An 18,235-nucleotide genomic window follows, 5' to 3' on the forward strand; every position below is an offset into this window, starting at 1 on the left:
GACTTCTTCTGCTTTGATATTAATTATACTGAAGGGGACGCAGGTGGCACACCGGTATGTAAGGGGGGTGCCTTTTCAGTTTTCTCTGACTCCATCTGCTGGAGGGAAGGCATAACCCAGCAGTCTGGACTGATCCTAGGTACTACAGGAACGAAAATTATCAGGTAAGAAACTAATTTTCCAATTTTGCAGCCACATTATTTTAAGTCAGCTGCATTATTTTATTTACATAGGATTAGGTATGCATGAGCAGCTTTGCATGGATTTGCAAAATTCATGCATGCAAATGCCATACAGTGCAGCTCATTGTAATAAGGGCGGTTTTCAGACCCAAACATAGCGTAATAGGGCTATATTGCGCGATATACAGCGTGAATGATTTGACTGTTTAACCCTATCACGCTTTGATAAATCTCCCTATTAGACAGGAATTTCTCAATCCTTCTTTAGGAAAGAAGAAACAAAAATAAGCTGAGCATCCTGTCTTTAACAATGGCTAGCCGGATCACAATTACCTGGCATTTCCCATATAATTGATCTGTTTCACTCCCAGGGGTAAGCGTTGGTTTTCCCAAGTCTACTTGGTCATAATTGTTTATGGACTTTTCCTTCAACATCTTGTCGAACCCTTTGAACGCCATTATATTAGTTGCCGTGACCACATCCTCTGACAAACAGATTTCATAGCTTGATTGTGCGTTGAGTGAAAAAATACTTCCTACAATTTGTTTCAGATCTGCTGGTTGTTAGTTTCACTTAATGCCTCAACCCTCATCTCATGAATGACTTTATCAAATACCTTCTGAAAATCACTTAGAAAATATCACGTAATGCCTCAACCTTATTCGTTAGCTTTTCCTCCTGGAAAGGATCGAAGAACACATTAATAACCTTCTTCCTATTTAATTATACGCGTATCAGGAAAATTTAAGAATAAATCTACACCAGTATCATTTAGGAATTGTCTTTAGGAGAAAAAAGATTTATGATTTGTGACATAGCCGAGCAATCTTTAGGCTAGAGACATGAAGCACACTGACTCCAGCCTTCTTTCTTTGCAGTTTTATTTATAAAGATTAGAAACAAAACACTGGACATCCTCCAGTTTGTGGAGCCTCTGAAGGAGATCACAGGAGTCTCAGTACACTAGATCTTTCAGGAGGGATAGATGAGGGTATGGGAGAATAAGAAGGCAGATATAGCTCATCCAGAAGGCTCCCAGATTCAAAAAAGGCAACTACCACGCATATCTGTGGTGGTTGAATCCACTTTCAAGTGGGCCAAGAAAACTCGGACCTATTCCTCTGTGCTCCCTCAGTAGGATTCCAGAACCTTGGACACTCTTGAGAGGAAGAGTTTTCAGGAATATGGCAGCAAGTCTTACTGCAGTTACCAAAGTCTATAGACAAAGTGTGGTTACAGGCTTTTATTGTACTGTTCTTTTATGTCTATCTTTGTCTATTTTATTGTGTAATCCACCTCAACTTTTTGTTTGTGACAAGTGCGGATAATAAATTTTAATAAAATAAAATTCAAACTCCATGCACACACAGGGGTAGATTTTAAAAGGGTGCGTGTGGACGTACATGTGCACACACTACTCGGCGCGCACACACGTACACCCGATTTTATAACTTGGGCGCACAAGTTTTAAAATCAAGGATCGGCGCACGCAAGGGGGTGCACAGTTGTGCACCTTGCGCGCGCCGAGCCGAGCTGCCTTCCCCCGTTCCCTTCCCCTAGTCTGACCTTCCCACCCCTTCCTCTACCTTTGCCCCCCAGCCCTACTACTAACCCCCCCAAATGTTTTATCATATCTTTTGCGCCTGCCTCTGGGCAGGCGCAAGTTGCGGACATCAGCAGCCTGCCGGCACGCGATCCTTCAACATAGCGGCAATGACCGATGTCTGAGGTATCTGGCCGCCCCCTCCCCCGCCCCTTTTTGCAAGCCCCGGGACTTACACGTGTCCCGGGGCTTTACGTGTGTCGCCGAGCCTTTTTAAAATAGGCCCTGTGCATGTAAACCTTTTAAAATCTGGCTCACAGCCTTTTAGCTCTTCATGGGCCAGCATATGCGGGATTTGAAGCAGATGCAGGAAGCAGCAGAACAGCTTTCTCAGAAGCAGTGTGACGACTTTCAGTCACTAGTGAACAAGTACCGTATTTTCCGGCGTATAAGACAACTGGGCGTATAAGATGACCCCCAACTTTTACAGTTAAAATATAGAGTTTGGGATATACTCACCGTATAAGACTACCCCTCTTCCAACGCATTCCAACATTTACAGGCAGGAGGGAGTGACTAGAGGAGTGAGGGCGCGCTGCCCGATTGGCCGGTGCTGGGCAAAAGGGGCTTGCTTTCGGCAAGCTCCTTTTGCCCAGCACTGGCCAATCGGGGAGCGAGGGAGCGCAGAATGAACTTTTTTACTGGCATCCGGTGAGGGGAGGGGAGTGACTCGAGTAGCGAAGGCGCGCTGCCCGATTGGTCGGTGTTGAAACAAGCCCCTTTTGCCCAGCACCGACCAATCTCACTGGATGCAGTAAAAAAAGTTCATTCTGCGCTCCCTTGCTCCCCGATTGGCCGGTGCTGGGCAAAAGGGGCTTGCTTTTACAGCATCCGGGGGAGTGACTCGAGGAGCGAGGGCGCGGGGAATGCACCAGATGTGTAACTTTGGATTACCGGCGACAACTACGGTATACACCCTATAAGACGATACCCGGCATATAAGACGACCCCCGACTTTTGAGATTTTCACGGGTTAAAAACTTATCTTATACGCCGGAAAATACGGTATATAGCATGCAGAAAACAGTCACAATGACTTTTGAAGTTTTCAAAACCGCATTGATTGTCTCTGCCAGGGGGACTGGCACCTGTAAACTCGCCTGGCTGTGGGCCTTCCACCTAATGTGCAGGAAAGACTCGCTGATGTACCCTTAGGATCCTGCCAGGTACTTGTGACAGGATTCTGGGCTTGATGGACCTTTGGTCTGACCAGTATGGCAAGTCTTATGTTCTTTTGTCATAGAAATGGTGGCACAGATAGAGCCCTGTGCAATGCTTCAGCAACTCTCCACAGCCGCTCCAGACCCACCCTCCTCAGACAGAAGGAACCAGAGTATAGGGCCGAGGAATTGCTTTCCTCCACCCCCTCAGACCTGAGCACAGCAGGCTCCTCATGCTTATCTGAGACCGCCACAGCCAACACACCAGTAAAAACTTGGCATGATATTTTGTCTGGCATGCAGAGAGCACCCTCTTGGAGGCAACTGAGGTTTTATGTAAATCATTGATCCAGTGTAATTTCAGACACTTCGGTCCTCAGCATAATAAGGGGTACAGATTATATTTACTGAATGTATCTCCAGATTGGCCTCTGGACTCCACTTGGGGGACGTCTCAAAATCAGGAAACTGCTGCAATGGAGCTCTTCTCTCTCTTAGATACCAGTGACATGGAATTCAGTCTCATTATTGTTTGGACTCTGCTTCCTAGAAGGATAGTAAGTTTGGCCTATCCATCCTTCATTGGCTGTCTGAATGGCGGAGCTCCATTCCGCCATTGGCCCTTTCTTAGGATTTTGGGTTCTGTTCCATCTTTTTTTATTTCGGTTTTTTTAAATCAAAATAGAAAGATTTTTTCCCCTCATATAATTGTACGCAAAGGTTTAGGCACCTCTGGTCAAATTTTATGTTTCCGTGATCTAAGTAAATAAAAACTGACACACCCTTTTACTTGGTACAAAGTTAAATACAGGCAAAGAGAAGGGTGTGTTGCAAACAAATATATACAGATGGTGCAACAGCACAAAGGGAATGTTTTAAATAAGCAATATATGCCTTCAAAATGTGTACTTAGCAATATTTATTGAACAATAAGTCCCCTGACACGGAACTGTGTTTCGCAAAGGCTGCATCAGGAGGGACAGCATACATACGATGAGAGGTCCATATAAATGATTGCTGAATAGGAATTAAAAAATAGATATCAATTGTGATTATGCCATGTACATCAAAACATTCCAATAAGGAGGCATTTGTACATATGATATGTGTAGAACTAGTTACTGGAGGGGTAGGTGATCTCAAACTGTCATTAACAGTTGAAGCAGAACCATAGAAGAGGTTGGGAATGAGAGAGACTTTCAAAACATTCAAAATTGGTTGCAGAATGCAGCTGAAAAAGTGGCCTCACAAAGTTAAACACAACATCTTTCTGCAATTTTTGATTAAAAATTACTATTTATTTGATGATTTTTAACATATTGGAAATAATGAAACTATGACTATGGCATGTGCAAACTTTTGAACACCCTTCCAATTGATTCATTAATATTTTTTTTAAAAAAGATATTAAGGCCTGGTTTTATGTGCATAAATGACTGTTCTAAAATTGACCCGGGCTTAGTGTGCACAAAAATATATGCGTAGCCAGTTTCACATGAACGTCTTCACACACTGAAGTGAGGTATGTCGGGCGCCTGATGTTATATTAAAATGAGTTGGTGCGGTAAAAAGGACATGCGAGGGATAAGTTGTGCATCCCTAGAGCCTCAATAGCACCAGGTGCCTAGGAGACATGACCGTGCGCCCACAACAGCAGCGGGCGCCCAGACCAGCACCAGCGGCTCACCTGACCAAAGCTCCCTCCCCACCCCTAAAGTCTGACTCGATGGGCCACGTGGTACGGATTGGACCCGGGGGTCATCTACCTGAAATGGTGTATTCTGAGGTCCATGTCTTAAAACTGGGCTTGCCAGACCCCCTGCCGGAGACCTTCCTTCAGCAGGGCTGTTCCCGATTGGTCCTTTCACTGCTTCGTGTCAGTAAAAATGACTAATCAGGGACAGCCAGGGGTTCCTGGCCCGGAGGGGAAATTTAGGGTCTGGCAAGGGCTGTTTTAAGACATGGACCTCAGAATTCAACATTTCAGGTAGAAAACCTCCGGGTCCAGCTCTGGACTGCTTGGCCCATCGGCAAAGAACTTGGAGGGGGGGGAGCTTTGGTCAGGCCAGCCGCGTGAAGTTTAATGCCTGCCTCTGAGCGGCTGTTAAATTTCTCTCCGTAGTAGGAGACGTGCTAGGCAGTCTTGCTTATTGCACCTCCTTTCATTGCAAGGTAATAGCTAATTAGGCTATTACCCTGACATTTATGTGCGCCATGCGCTAAGCCTGCTGTGGGATTTTAGTGTTGGTTTTTTTTTTTTTTGGCGCTAAAGCCCTTTTTCCCTGTACGTACCCGGATCAGTCCAGACTCCTGGGTTTATTCATCCCTGCCAGCAGATGGAGACAGAGAAAAGCCTTGCTGACACTGCTTGAAAATCCCTGGTGCCACCTGCAGTAGCTCAGTATTTTCTCTGTCTCCGCAGATGGCGGGTGCATAAACCGGCAGTCCTTTTTCTTTTACCCTTGCTTTTAGAATTTTTTCTCTTTTTGGGTGAGCCTTCCTCCCAGGGACTGGGTTCCTTCTGGAACCTGTCTTGTTTGGTTGAGGGGGACCTTTAGGTCCAATTTGGTACCATGGGGTGTACATCTGGTGGTCCAGATCCCTCCCCACGAGGCTGGCAGTGCGGCTTCCAGCCCTTCTCCTTTTTCTTACAGGGGATTCCCTCCTTGTTGTTTAAAAAAAAAATCGGTCGCACCAATTTTTTACTTTATTTTTAGTTTGCTCAGCTGTTTTTTTCTCCTCTGTCTGCAAGGTTCGCGACTCGGCATGCCGTGCGTGTGAGGCCATTCCAGCGCGGTTCAGCTGGTCGGGGCTGTGCTCGGGCTGCGTTTTGGGGGGTGGGAGAAGGGCCTTCCCTCCTCCCGGGGGTTTCAAAACGCCGGCGTCTATGTACATGCACGGTTACCACGATCGGGCCATTGTTACAGCCTCCTGAGGGCTGCCGGCTCCCCCGCGGCGGGAGCGGTGGCCATTTTGGAGCTGGATTCGCGCAAGCCGCTATATTTGTAGGGGCAGCTGTCCCTGGTTCTTCCCGGTCCCTCTGATGCGCAGGGGTTATCCGGGGGGGGGGGGGCGGGGCAGATCAGGCAAGTCCTTTACCCCAGAGGCCTGGGGGATACTCAGCTCCCATTTTGCCCCCCGGTTTGCTCCCTTTCTCTCCTGATTTTATTCTCCTCCTGCACCAAGCTTATCTGGCGCAGCAGGAGGGTTTAGGGAGTGCACCTTTGCCTCTCGCTCCTCAGGACACGGGTCTGCGGCCTTTGGGTTCAGATCCAAGCCCCACGCTGCCTCCAGCATCCCGAGGGGGCCTAGTTCCAGGGGGGCACAGGGAGCTTCACAGGGTCCGCTCCCCCCCCCCCCCCCCCCCCCCGGCATGGGCAATGCCGGGTTCTTCAGTACCAGATATGCTGTCCCGGGACCCGGATCAAGACCCAGATCACGGAGATGACATGGCATCGGTAGCAGAAGGGGATGATCCCAAGATTCTCCAGTTATTCCGGAGGGAGGAGTTGTTTTTTTTGCTTCCACAAGTCCTTGAGGAGTTGGGTTTAAAACCCCCCTCAAGAGACTGCAGAGGTAGATGGGGCGGATCCCGTTCTGGACAGTCTTCGGGCTCCTCCTGCCACGTTCCCGTATCATAGGTTAGTGCGACAATTGATTGAGCATGAGTGGGATTCCCCGGACTCCGGTTTGAGGGTAGGTAGAGCTATGGCCAAGCTCTATCCATTACCAGAACAGACCTTGGAGCTGTTTGTACTTCCGCAGGTGGATGCAGCGGTTTCTGCGGTCACAAAGAAGACTACGATTCCGGTGGAGGGGTCCACGGCCCTCAAGGATGTACAGGATCGGAAGTTGGAGCTTCACCTCAAACGAGTTTTTGAGAGTGCGGCCTTGGGACTCTGGGCTGCCGTGTGCTCCAGTTTTATGCAGAGAGTATGTCTGCAGTGGGTGCAAGATTTTCAGGATGCACCTCCTGGTTCCGACACATCGGAGGCGGATCGTGTGGAGGCGTCTGTCGTGTATGTAGCGGATGCGCTGTATGACTTGGTGCGTTCGCTGTCCTGGGTTATGAGTTCCGCGGTAGCGGCCAGATGTTTACTTTGGCTCCGTCACTGGTCGGCGAATGTTTCTTCCAAGGCCCGGTTAGGTTCTTTGCCTTTCAAGGGGTGTCTCTTGTTTGGTGAGCAACTGGAACAGCTCATCAAGCAACTCAGTGAGACAAAGGTACATAAGTTGCCGGATGACAGGCCAAGGAATCGCCAGGCATTTCAATCCAGGCCCCACTTCAGGGACACCAGGCAGTCTCGTCCTGCAGGGACACAGTCACAAAGGACTTTTCAGCAACCGTGGGGAATGAATTGGGGTCAGTCCTTTTGCAGCGGGCGACAACTTTTTCGATCTCCCTCGACAGGGGGAGCAGCGGCTGCCAAGTCCCCCCAATGAAGCGCAGCTGGTTCAGTCTGCTGTTCCATATATAGGGGGCCGGCTGGCAGATTTTTACGGGGAGTGGACCAAAATTACGCAGGATCAGTGGATTCTCTCAGTGATAAGAGATGGTTACGCCTTAGAGTTTGCACAACCCTCTTCTTAGTCTCCCCTTGTGGGATCTTGACGAAACGTCGAACGGTTCGGGAGACTTTTCGCAGGTTGCGCGGTTTGGGACCAGTGGTTCCGGTACCTCCTCGCGAACAGGGCAGAGGTCGTTATTCCATCTATTTCGTTGTCCCGAAAAAGGAAGGAATGTTTCGACCCATTTTGGATCTCAAATCGGTCAACAGGTCCTTAAAGAGTCCACTGTTTCGAATGGAAATGCTACGTTCAGTCAGTCCGCTCTCGGGAGTTTTTGGCCTCCCTGGATTTGACAGAAGCATACTTGCTTATTCCAATACGTCCAGAGCATCAGCAGTTTCTATGGTTTCGGTCATGGGATCAACATTTCCAATTCCAAGCTTTGCCTTTCGGTCTAGCGACGGCTCCTCGCACGTTCACCATGGTGGTGGTGGTGGCGGGGTGTTGGTGCATCCTTATCTCGACGATTGGTTAATTCGGGAGAAATCATTGGTAGGCTGCCATTCGTCGGTTCAGGTTGTTCACCTGTTGGAGTCTCTCGGCTGGGTGGTAAACCTGACTAAGAGTCACTTGGAGCCGTCCCAGGTGCTAGATTACTCGGAGCTCGTTTCGATACAAGTCAAGGCAGGGTGTTTCTCACTCAGGAGAGGATGCTCAAACTGCAGTCACAAGTTCGGCGCTTGTTGGCGTTGAAGATTCCATGAGCCTGGGACTTCCTACAGGTTCTGGGTTCGATGGCTTCAACCCTGGAATTGGTATCGTGGGCCTTTGCGCATATGCGTCCACTTCAGAGGGCCCTGTTGGACAAATGGAATCCCCTGTCGCAGGCAGCTAATTAGCCTATTACACTGACATTTATTTATTTATTTATTTATTTATTTATTTATAATTTTTATATACCGATCTTCCTGTATTAAATACAAATCAAAACCGGTTTACAAAGAACAAAAAATTGCCTGAACGGCGATACATAGAACTAAGAACATTTATGTGCACCATGCGCTAAGCCTGCCGTGGGATTTTAGTGTGTTGGTTTTTTTTGGTGCTAAAGTCCTTTTTACACACCTTGGCTATGTTAGTGCTGAAAAACCCATGCTAAAATGCAAGTAAAAACCAGTGATAGGTCTAGCGCCCCTTATTGCATTGGCCCCTATGTGAGTAAATTTGTGCTTATACTACACCAATTACCTGACTCTTTTTAAAGCAAACTTGTCTGCATAAATTTATTTTGAAAATATTTGGTAAAGTCTTTGTGCACCTTCCCAATTATTTAGGCTCTCACATCTCTGTATTGTGATGAATCAGATCATAACTTCGAAATATTTTGTATGCAGCTGTTGTATTGCGCATTATAATTGTATCTGCAGGAAAAACATATACAGCAACTGAATCTTCTGGTTTCTTTTAGGTGATAAATGCTGCTGAAGCCACTTTGTCCTTAAGTGATGAGGCTAATCTCTATCAGTTAAACTCCCAGTGCTGAATTTCCTATATAGACTCCATTATTCAGTTAAATATCTCATGGTTTTTGATTACGGACATTATGATAAATATTTCCTAATCATTTTTTTCAGATTTGGGTGTTTGACTTTATGAAATTGAATAAAATGTAGTACTTATGTAATTTGTTTTTATTTCCATATTTTGTTTGATATTAAAAAGTCTGATTAGGTTTTGCTTGGAAACACAAAATCGGTTGCTTAACTGGCTGCAGTTTTCTAATTTCTTAATGCCTAATGCAGTTTTCTATAAACTTCCTTTTTTCACTAGGTAAATGATCTTCGCAAAGAATTGGAAAGTAGAAATCTGAGCTCCAAAGGACTGAAATCTCAACTGATAGCCCGACTGACAAAACAACTGAAAGCAGAAGAGGAAATGGAGGAACAACAGGAGCTAGAGGAGAAAGAGAGAGAGAAAGAACAAGAGGAAGAGGAGGAGGAAGAAGAGGAGGAAGAAGAAAAGAAGTCTGAAGAGGATAAAGAGGTTAGTTGTACATCCCTAACAGATTAGGGATGGAAAATATATTTTTTAAATAATTGTAATTGTTTTCATTGCCGTGCCATCATAAATCCAATTTTCAGAGAAAACATCTTATATATAAAATGTCAATCATTTGATATCAAAATGTTGCCTTTTTATATGTCATGTAATTAAAATACTTAATTGGAAGATATGTGGGAATATTTAATGCCTAGTTTTCCCTTTTAAGTACAGAAATTTGTATATGCTTATGACTACTTGAAATTCATGCAGATAGTCACCTATGCCATGGTTAGTTTGTATCTGAAATTCTGCAGTGGTCTGTGCATGGGCCTTCCTGGCTGACTCTTGCATAGACTGCAGTTGGTCCTGAGAGCAGCAGCCAGGGTGGGGTCAGGTTGTGCTAGATGAGATTCTGTTATTCCAGTCTTGCAAAATCTACACTGGCTGCCTAAGGGAGCTTCCTGTCTATTTAATAATTGTAATGCTGAATTAATTGGGCAGATGGGCAGACTGGATAGGCCCTGCGGCCTTTTTCTGCTGCCATGTTTCAAAGATTTTGACACTGCTGTTTTTTGAGCATTAAAAGGGAGTGGTTCTGAATATTTTAAAAACAAAGTAGTAGTGTATTCTCCAAGGTGTTAATTGAGATCTGCCCAGGGTGCCTTGCAGCTCTTGATAAGACAAAGTCTGACTCCAAGCAAAAGCTTTTTCACTATTTGACCCAGCCTTTTGGATTTCATTAGCTTTAAATACCAGGATGGATTTGAATTATTGCAGTTTAGTTTAAAAAAAAAAAAAAAAGTTAAAACTTGGCTTTTTTTTTTCTCAGCTTAGGCCTCTCCCTTTTCAGTCAATATAGAGGTTTTAGTTGATTGTGTTCCATATTTTATTTAGAAGGGTGACTGAAGAACCTACTTGAACAGAGTTCCACCATACCACATCCTAAATATTTCTCAAATTATTGGAAATGCAAACTCTGCTTTCTGTCCTCTCAATCCATGTCATCCCTCTATCTTAAAGGGGTTAAAGGATACGGTTTCTCCAGTTGTATCAAAAATTGTGAATCTTTCTTTAATGGAAGGTGTTCTGCAATCCTTTAAAAAAAAATAAAAGCAGTTATTCATTCTCCCCTAATAAAAACTGACTTAGATCAAAGATTTCATGAATTACAGAGCAATTTCATCACTATCTTTTTTGTTTAAAAAATTATCAAATCAGCCATATTGAAGCAGCTTGATGAGTTCATTCAAGAAAATTAGGTACTTGACCAGTTCCAGTTTGGATTTTGGAAATGTCTAAATACAAAAATTTTGCTAATTTTGTGCCCTAGTGTCATCAAGCAATCAATACCATTGATCATGTCATCCTGCTAAATAAATTGAAAAAATGTGGTATTGGTGATGCTATCCTCAATTGGTTCTCATCTTAACTCTTGGATAGAGCACAAGGAGTTCACATTTTTCCAGAGTTTTCTCCTTGGTAGGCATTAAAGACAGGGCACCTTTCAGCCCCTTTTAACATTTACATGATTCCTTTGTGCAAGCTATTAGGCAGGCTCTGTTTGGGATACTGCCTTTATGTTGATGATATCCAATTTTTTGTCCCTATAAGAACATAAGATATGCCATACTGGGTCAGACCAAGGGTCCATCAAGCCCAGTATCCTGTTTCCAACAGTGGCCAATCCAAGTCACAAGTACCTCGCAAGTTCCTAAACATTAAATAAATCTCAAGTATTATTGCTTAATTAATAGGAGTTTATGGATTTTTCCTCTAAAAACGTATCCAAACCTTTTTTAAACCCACTTACACTAACTGCTGTAACCACATCCTCTGGCAATGAATTCTAGAGCTTAACTATGTGCTGAGTGAAAAAAAATGTTCTTCGGTTTGTTTAAAATGAGCCATTTGCTAACTTCATGGAATGCCCCCTAGTCCTTCTATTATCTGAGAGAGTAAATAACCTATTTAAATAAATCTGTTCAAGTCCTTTCATGATTTTGTAGACGTGTATCATATCCCCCCTCAGTCGTCTCTTCACCAAACTGAACAGCCCTAACTTCCTTAGCCTTTCCTCATAGGGCAGCCGTTTCATGCCCCTTATTTTGCTAGCAGGGGAGCACATCACCCATTGGTCCTGAGTCCATCTGTCTACACCAAGGAAAACGAAATTATCAGGTAAGTAATTTCTCCATTGCCATAGTTTCTATTTGTTTATCTGCTATTCATGGTTAGTTAACCTGCAACAGACTGGCCCTAAATTTAAACAAGACCGAGGACATGGTACTTCAAAAAAGCGAAAAAACTGGTGGTTCTAAATGTAAGAATGTAAGATTGAAAAGTGATGAGGAGCAATGTATGGAGAGATAAGAGAAAAAAGCAGAAATGCTATACAAATACTTTGAGTTGGGAGAGGGACTGCTGCTTGTTTGCAAGTATACATAGAAACATAAAAATGATGGCAGAAAAGGACCAAATGGTCCATCCAGTCTGCCCAGCAAGCCCACAGCAGCATCTGCTGCACCATGCAGGTTATCACCACGCTTAACAGATAATTTGGTGAGATACTTGAAAGACTAGTCTTGAGTCAAGATGAATCAAAACCAAAGAGACTTCCTGAGGATAGATTAAATATTAGAGTTTACAGAGGGTGCCAGAAAACCCTGAACAAATGTTTCCCTGTACGTACCCGGATCAGTCCAGACTCCTGGGTTTTGCCCCCCCTCTAGCAGATAGAGAGAGAGCAGTTATCAAAACAAACTCCGCCTATAAATAGGCTGGTGCCACCTACAGTCCGGCAGTATTCTTCTGTCTCCAGCAGATGGGAGAGGTGCCAAACCTACAGTCTGGGCTGTGTGCTTAAGTCCCTAAGATGATGCGCCTCTTTAGAAAGGAGGAGTTGGGTCCCCTTATTCCTTCTATTTTAGCTGAACTGGGCATTGAAGGTCCCCCTGAGGAATCTAAACTGGGTGCTATGGATCCAGTGTTGCTGGGTCTGAGAGGCCCTGCTTCTTCCTTTCCATTTCATTTCTCGGCTACAGATTTGCTCTTCCGGTAATGGGTTACCCCGGACCTGGGATTGAAAGTGTGTAAAGCCACGGGCAAGCTATATCCTCTGCCAGAGGATGCTTTAGAGCTGCTTTGAGTACCCAAGATAGATGTGGTAGTGTGCGCTGTTACCAAGAATACCACGATCCCAGTTACTGGAGCTACAGCACTTGAGGGAACGGGCAGCGCGCGCTGGGCTCAGCGCGCGCAAGTTGCACAAATGTGCACCCCCTTGTGCGCGCCGACCCCGGATTTTATAAGATACGCGTGGCTACGTGTGTATCTTAAAAATCCAGTGTACTTTTGTTCGCGCGCGCCTAGATTTAGAAAATCTACCCCTATATGTATAGTATAAAACAGAGATTTGTCCTAATTTATACACTGTTCAGAAAATTAACCAAAACCATCCAATGTCTCTATCAGGTAAGCAACAGACATCGTTAGCGTATAAGGAAACTTTACATTGTGCATCACCAATTTCAAAACCAGAAATGTTCTTGCTTTCCCAGGTCATGCCTAGCTAGTGTTTCCATAATTAAGAAGAAGAGCCGAGAATAAAAAACAGGTACTCTTGAGAGGCATTCTTACCAATAGGGAAGATAGGAGAAATCAACCCATTTGTTTTGACCTTTCCTTCTGGCTTCTTGCAAAACAGGGCAACTCATTTTATAAAATTTTAACTAAAATTTAACTCTCAACATAACTTCCAGGAAAAAGTAACATTCTATGGCGTTGAAAGCTTTTTTTTGGTATCTAATGCCCATAAGTCCAAATTGTCTGGGAGGCTCTTCAAGCATCCCCTTTCTAACGTTAAGGTTTGAGTATCTCTGGGAAAGGAAACTTGTTTGGTCTGGATGTATACCGGTAATTTTAGAAATTTCCCTTGCTAGTCTATTTGCCACATCGATTCACATTCCAAACTAGCTTTATCTTTAAGCTTTCTCTAAAATTGCAACACAAATATTTTGTTCAAAATCTTAGCAACATTTTTTTAAATCAACTTCCAGGACTCAAAGAAAACTATTATATTGTTTCTTCTCTCAATTTTCCAGGTCGTCCTGACTTCTTTGATCTCTTTAATGATATATTTTTTTCAAGGCTTTTCATTTTTTAAATAAAAAGTAACTACTGAATCTATATGTTTAGGTGGATCTCATTTGAGTAACCCTATCCTTTAGTCCTTTCATATCTACCTTAAGATCATTTATTGTTTTGTCATCAGCTGTAAGCATTTTAAACTATTTTACTAATTCAGAAAGGATCCTCCTTATTAGAATTGTCAAGTTATTTTACTGACAAATCCTCTAGCACAGGATCCATCTCTCTCTCTTCTGGCTTCATCTTAGTAGCTTAGCTAAACTTCAACAGGGTTGCAAAATTAGCTAGCCTTTTGTTACATCCTAATGTCTTTATGTATGTAATTCTGTTCCAAATAGCATCTAAAGAGTTCCATGCTATTACAATATAAACTTTTTCAGGTATATTTGAAGCAAACAGTCTGCGAGGAAGTCAGTTGGACCAGTAGATAATCAAGAGGTAATAGGGGATACTAAGGGAACACAAGGCGAAGGCAGAGAAATTAAATTAATTCTTTGCTTTCATCTTTACTGAGGAAGTTGTAAGGCATACCATGTCAAAGTGATGTTTAAAGGTGGTGATTCAGAGGAACTGAAACACATTTCAGTGAACCTGAAAGATGTAAAAGGCAAACTGACAAACTAAAGAGTAGCAAATCATCTGGACCAGGTGGTATACACCCCAAAGTACTGAAAAAATTGAAAAATGAAATTACAGACCTACTAATAGTAATCTGTAAACTATCATTAAACTTGGCTATAGTTCCTGAAGACTGGAGAGTGGCCAATGTAATGCCAGTTTTTAGAAAGGGTCCCAAGAGTGATCAAGGAAACTACAGACCGGTGAACCTGAGGTCAGCACCAGGATAAATGGTTGAAACTATTATAAAGAACAAAATTATTGAGCATATAGGTAGTCATAGTTTATGGGACAAAGCCAACATGGATTTAGCCAAGGGAAATCTTGTCTTACCAATCTGCTCCCTTTTTTAAAAAGTGTAAATAAATGTGGATAAAAGTGAGCCAATTGATATAATGTATCTGAATTTTCAGAAAGTGTTTCACAGAGTGCCTCATGAAGAATCTTGAGGAAATTGAAAAAGTCATGGGATAGGAAGCAGTGTTCTATTGTGGATTGCGAACTAGTTAAAGATAGGAGTAGGACTAAATGGTCAATTTTTTTCACTGGAGAAAGGTAAATAGTGGAGTGCCCCAGGAATCTCTAGTGGGACCACTGCTTTTTAACATTTATAAATGATCTAGAGATAGGAACAACGAGTAAGGTGATCAATTTTGCTAATACAAAATTATTCAAAGTTGTTAAATCACAAGAGAATTGTGAGAAATTTCAAGAGGACCTTGCGAGACTAGGAGATTGGGCATCCAATTGGCAGGTGACATTTAATGTGGACAAGTGCAAAATGATAGAAGTAGGGAAGAGCAGCCCATATTAAAGCTACAAAATGTAAGGTTCCACATTGGGAGCTACCACATAGGAAAAAGATCTGGTAATATGTTGAAATCCTTTGCTCAGTGTGTGGCAGCAGCCAAGAAAGCAAAAAGAATGCAAGGAAGCATTAGGAAAGGAATGGAAATATAACAGAGAATATCATAATGCTCTGTATCGCTCCATGGTGCAATCACACCTTCAGTATTGTGTATAATTCTGGTCACTGCATCTCAAAAAAGAAATAGCAGAATTAGAAAAGGTACAGAGAACAACCAAAATGATAAAGGGGATTGAATGAGGAAAGGCTAAAGAGGTTAGTGCTGTTCAGCCTGGAGAACTGGCTGAAGATGCAGAAGGGAGATATGTTAGGTCTATAAAATAGTGGAATGGAACAGGTAAATGCGAATCAGTTGTTTATTCTTTCAAAAAGTACAAAGACTAGGGGGCCATGCAGTGAAGTTACTAGGTAATACATTTAAGACAAATAGTAGAAAATATTTCTTAGCATTCAGATAGGTGGATCCACACCAGTGGGTTATGCTCCTCTACCAGCAGATGGAGATGGAGCAAAGCTGATGTCACAGTATATATACCCCTGCACTGACAGCCCACCAGTATTCTCGGTCTCCAGCAAACTGTGGGTGTGCATCTCCCTACTAGGAATTACGTTAAGTTTTTTGTAGAAGGAGAAAAGTTTATTGCCCCGTCCATCCCTCAGACGAGTTATCCCAGGATAAACAGGATGATAATCCTCACATATGGGTGACATCATCAGATGGAGCCCTGGTACGGAAAATTTCTGTAAAGAGTTTCTAGAAACTTTTGGCTGGCACTGTGGGCCTACTGAACATGCCCAGCATGCCATGATTTTCCCAGCCACAGGGGTCTCCCTTCAGTCTCTTTTTTTCCGCCTTGCTGTAGCAAAGCAGTTCAGGAGCTCTGAAAAAAGAATTCCCTCACATTTTCTCAGAGAAGAAAACTTTTTCATTTCACATTTTCAGTCACATTTTTCTCATAATTGGGTCGACATTTTTTAGATAGTTTTGATCGATTCCGATCATCCCACTGTCGATTCCCGCCGGTCATCGACCGTTATTAGACCATAACTTTATCATGGCATCGGGGTTTAAAAAATGTCCGGATTGCAACCGGACTATGTCCATTACTGACCCACATTATGTATGTGTTCTGTGCCTGGGATCAGGCCACGACGTCCGGGCTTGCTCAACCTGTGCCCAGATGACACCGAAGGGCAGGCGTGCCCGTTTGGATAAGATGGAAGAATTATTCAAAAAGATGTCATCGTCGATGTCGTCCCCAAGAGTAACACCTCCCTCGGTAACTAAACATCGAGGTGAAACACAGACCGATGACCGTCTGTCACTGGCACCGTCGATATCATCGATAGCATCATCTTCGGCATCAAAAAGTCATCGGGAGAAGAAGCGGCATCGCCATCGATCCATCGACCCAGTGGATGGTAAACTATTGACGTCAGGATCGAAATCCATCAAGCGGATGCCCAAGAAAGTCCGTGTACTAGAGCCAACTCCACCGGCTGTACATGAAGAACTGCGGAGCTCTCCACCGGGCTCGGTGTCAGAGGATGTGCCACAACGAATCATCGTGGAAGTGCCAATAGCGCCAGCAGTACCTTCCCCAGTGGCAGTAGATACTGCCCCGATTTCAAGGGAAGAAGTGACTACTTTAGTCCAACAGGCAGTCGTTGAGGCTCTGAAGAACCTACAGCCTCCGACAGTGCCATCTGTACCGGCACCGACACAGACATCAGCATTGGAGCAGTCAATTTTTCAGCCTTGCTGAATAGACTCGATTCCTTATTACAAGCTTTTCCGCTGACACCAACGGCACCTACTCCATCGATGCAGCCATAGATACCATCAATGCCGATACCCCCATCGGTGACTCCAGCCATTCTGGCTCCCAGATCATCGGAGGATGACGGCGGAGACTCTGATTCTGCCCCAGGACCATCGCGGCTTCATCAACATCGAGTTCCGAAGATACCCTCGATGCCTTCCAAGGACACATCGATGCCAATCCATCCAGGTCCATCGGGGGATACAAGGCATCGATTTCCATTGATGCCATCGAGGCCCATCGATTCCCCATTGATGCCCTCACTTCCAATGATGCCACAACACATCCCAACAAAAGCAGTGTTTAAATCGAAGCATCATGCCCAACCAGAAGACATTGACTCCCCTTATCATCCTCAATATACACCTTGGAAGGATGTTGACACGGACACCGAGTCAGAGGAACTGCAATCAGAGCCCTCTCCACCAGAGGAGAGAAAGAAATCCCTTCCAGAAGATTTGTCATTTACAAATTTTATCAAAGAAATGGCAGATACAATTCCATTTGAATTGATCACAGAGGAGGATACTAGACATAAGGCTCTAGAAGTACTGCAATTTGTGGATGCGCCGAAGGAAATTATGGCTATCCCAATCCATCAAGTCCTCTTGGAATTGCAACAATGAATGTGGGAACACCCCTGCTTAGTCTCTGCAGTGAATCGGAGAACAGATGCCACTTATTTAGTGCAGCATACTCCAGGATATCAGAAGCCCCAACTACCTCACCATTCGGTAGTGGTAGAATCCGCTCAGAAGAAGGCTCGGAAACAAAAACTTCATTCTTCTGTCCCACCAGGAAAGGAGCAACGATTCTTGGACACCTTAGGGAAGAAGGTCTATCAAGGGTCCATGCTGGTAGCACATATTGCAGCATACCAGCTGTATATGACACAGTACCAACGGAACTTATGGAAACAAGTACAGGGTATTGTGGACAACCTCCCACAACAACATCAACTACCTTTAGCTACATTAGTTGACAAGGGATTAGAATCTGGCAAACATGAGATGAAAGCAGCCTATGATGTCTTCGAAACATCAACTCGTCTATCTGCCTCTGCAATAAATGCGAGAAGATGGGCCTGGCTTAAGGCTTCTGACCTTAGGCAGGAAGTCCAAGAAAGGCTTGCAAATCTCCCTTGTGTTGGAGACAATCTTTTCGGGGAAAAGATCCAAGCTACAGTATCTCAGCTGAAAGACCATCATGAGACTCTCCATCAGCTACCAAAATTGCCAGCAGATCAGGACAACTTCCCTAAGATGTCCACCACGCAGAGACT

General features: G+C 44.1%; 1 protein-coding gene across 6 annotated transcripts in view; it reads left to right on the plus strand.

Annotated features, from left to right (window-relative positions):
• CCAR1 (cell division cycle and apoptosis regulator 1) overlaps positions 1–18,235 on the plus strand; it is a 244,415-nt gene that overhangs the window by 114,386 nt on the left and 111,794 nt on the right. For all 6 annotated transcript variants that reach the window (XM_029609164.1, XM_029609162.1, XM_029609165.1 and 3 more), the window contains exon 16: positions 9,286–9,498. In XM_029609164.1, coding sequence (XP_029465024.1) covers positions 9,286–9,498 — 213 coding nt within the window. The remainder of the gene's footprint in view (positions 1–9,285; positions 9,499–18,235) is intronic.

This window comes from Rhinatrema bivittatum, chromosome 7 (genome assembly GCF_901001135.1).
Source record: "Rhinatrema bivittatum chromosome 7, aRhiBiv1.1, whole genome shotgun sequence".
Lineage (NCBI taxonomy): Eukaryota > Metazoa > Chordata > Amphibia > Gymnophiona > Rhinatrematidae > Rhinatrema > Rhinatrema bivittatum.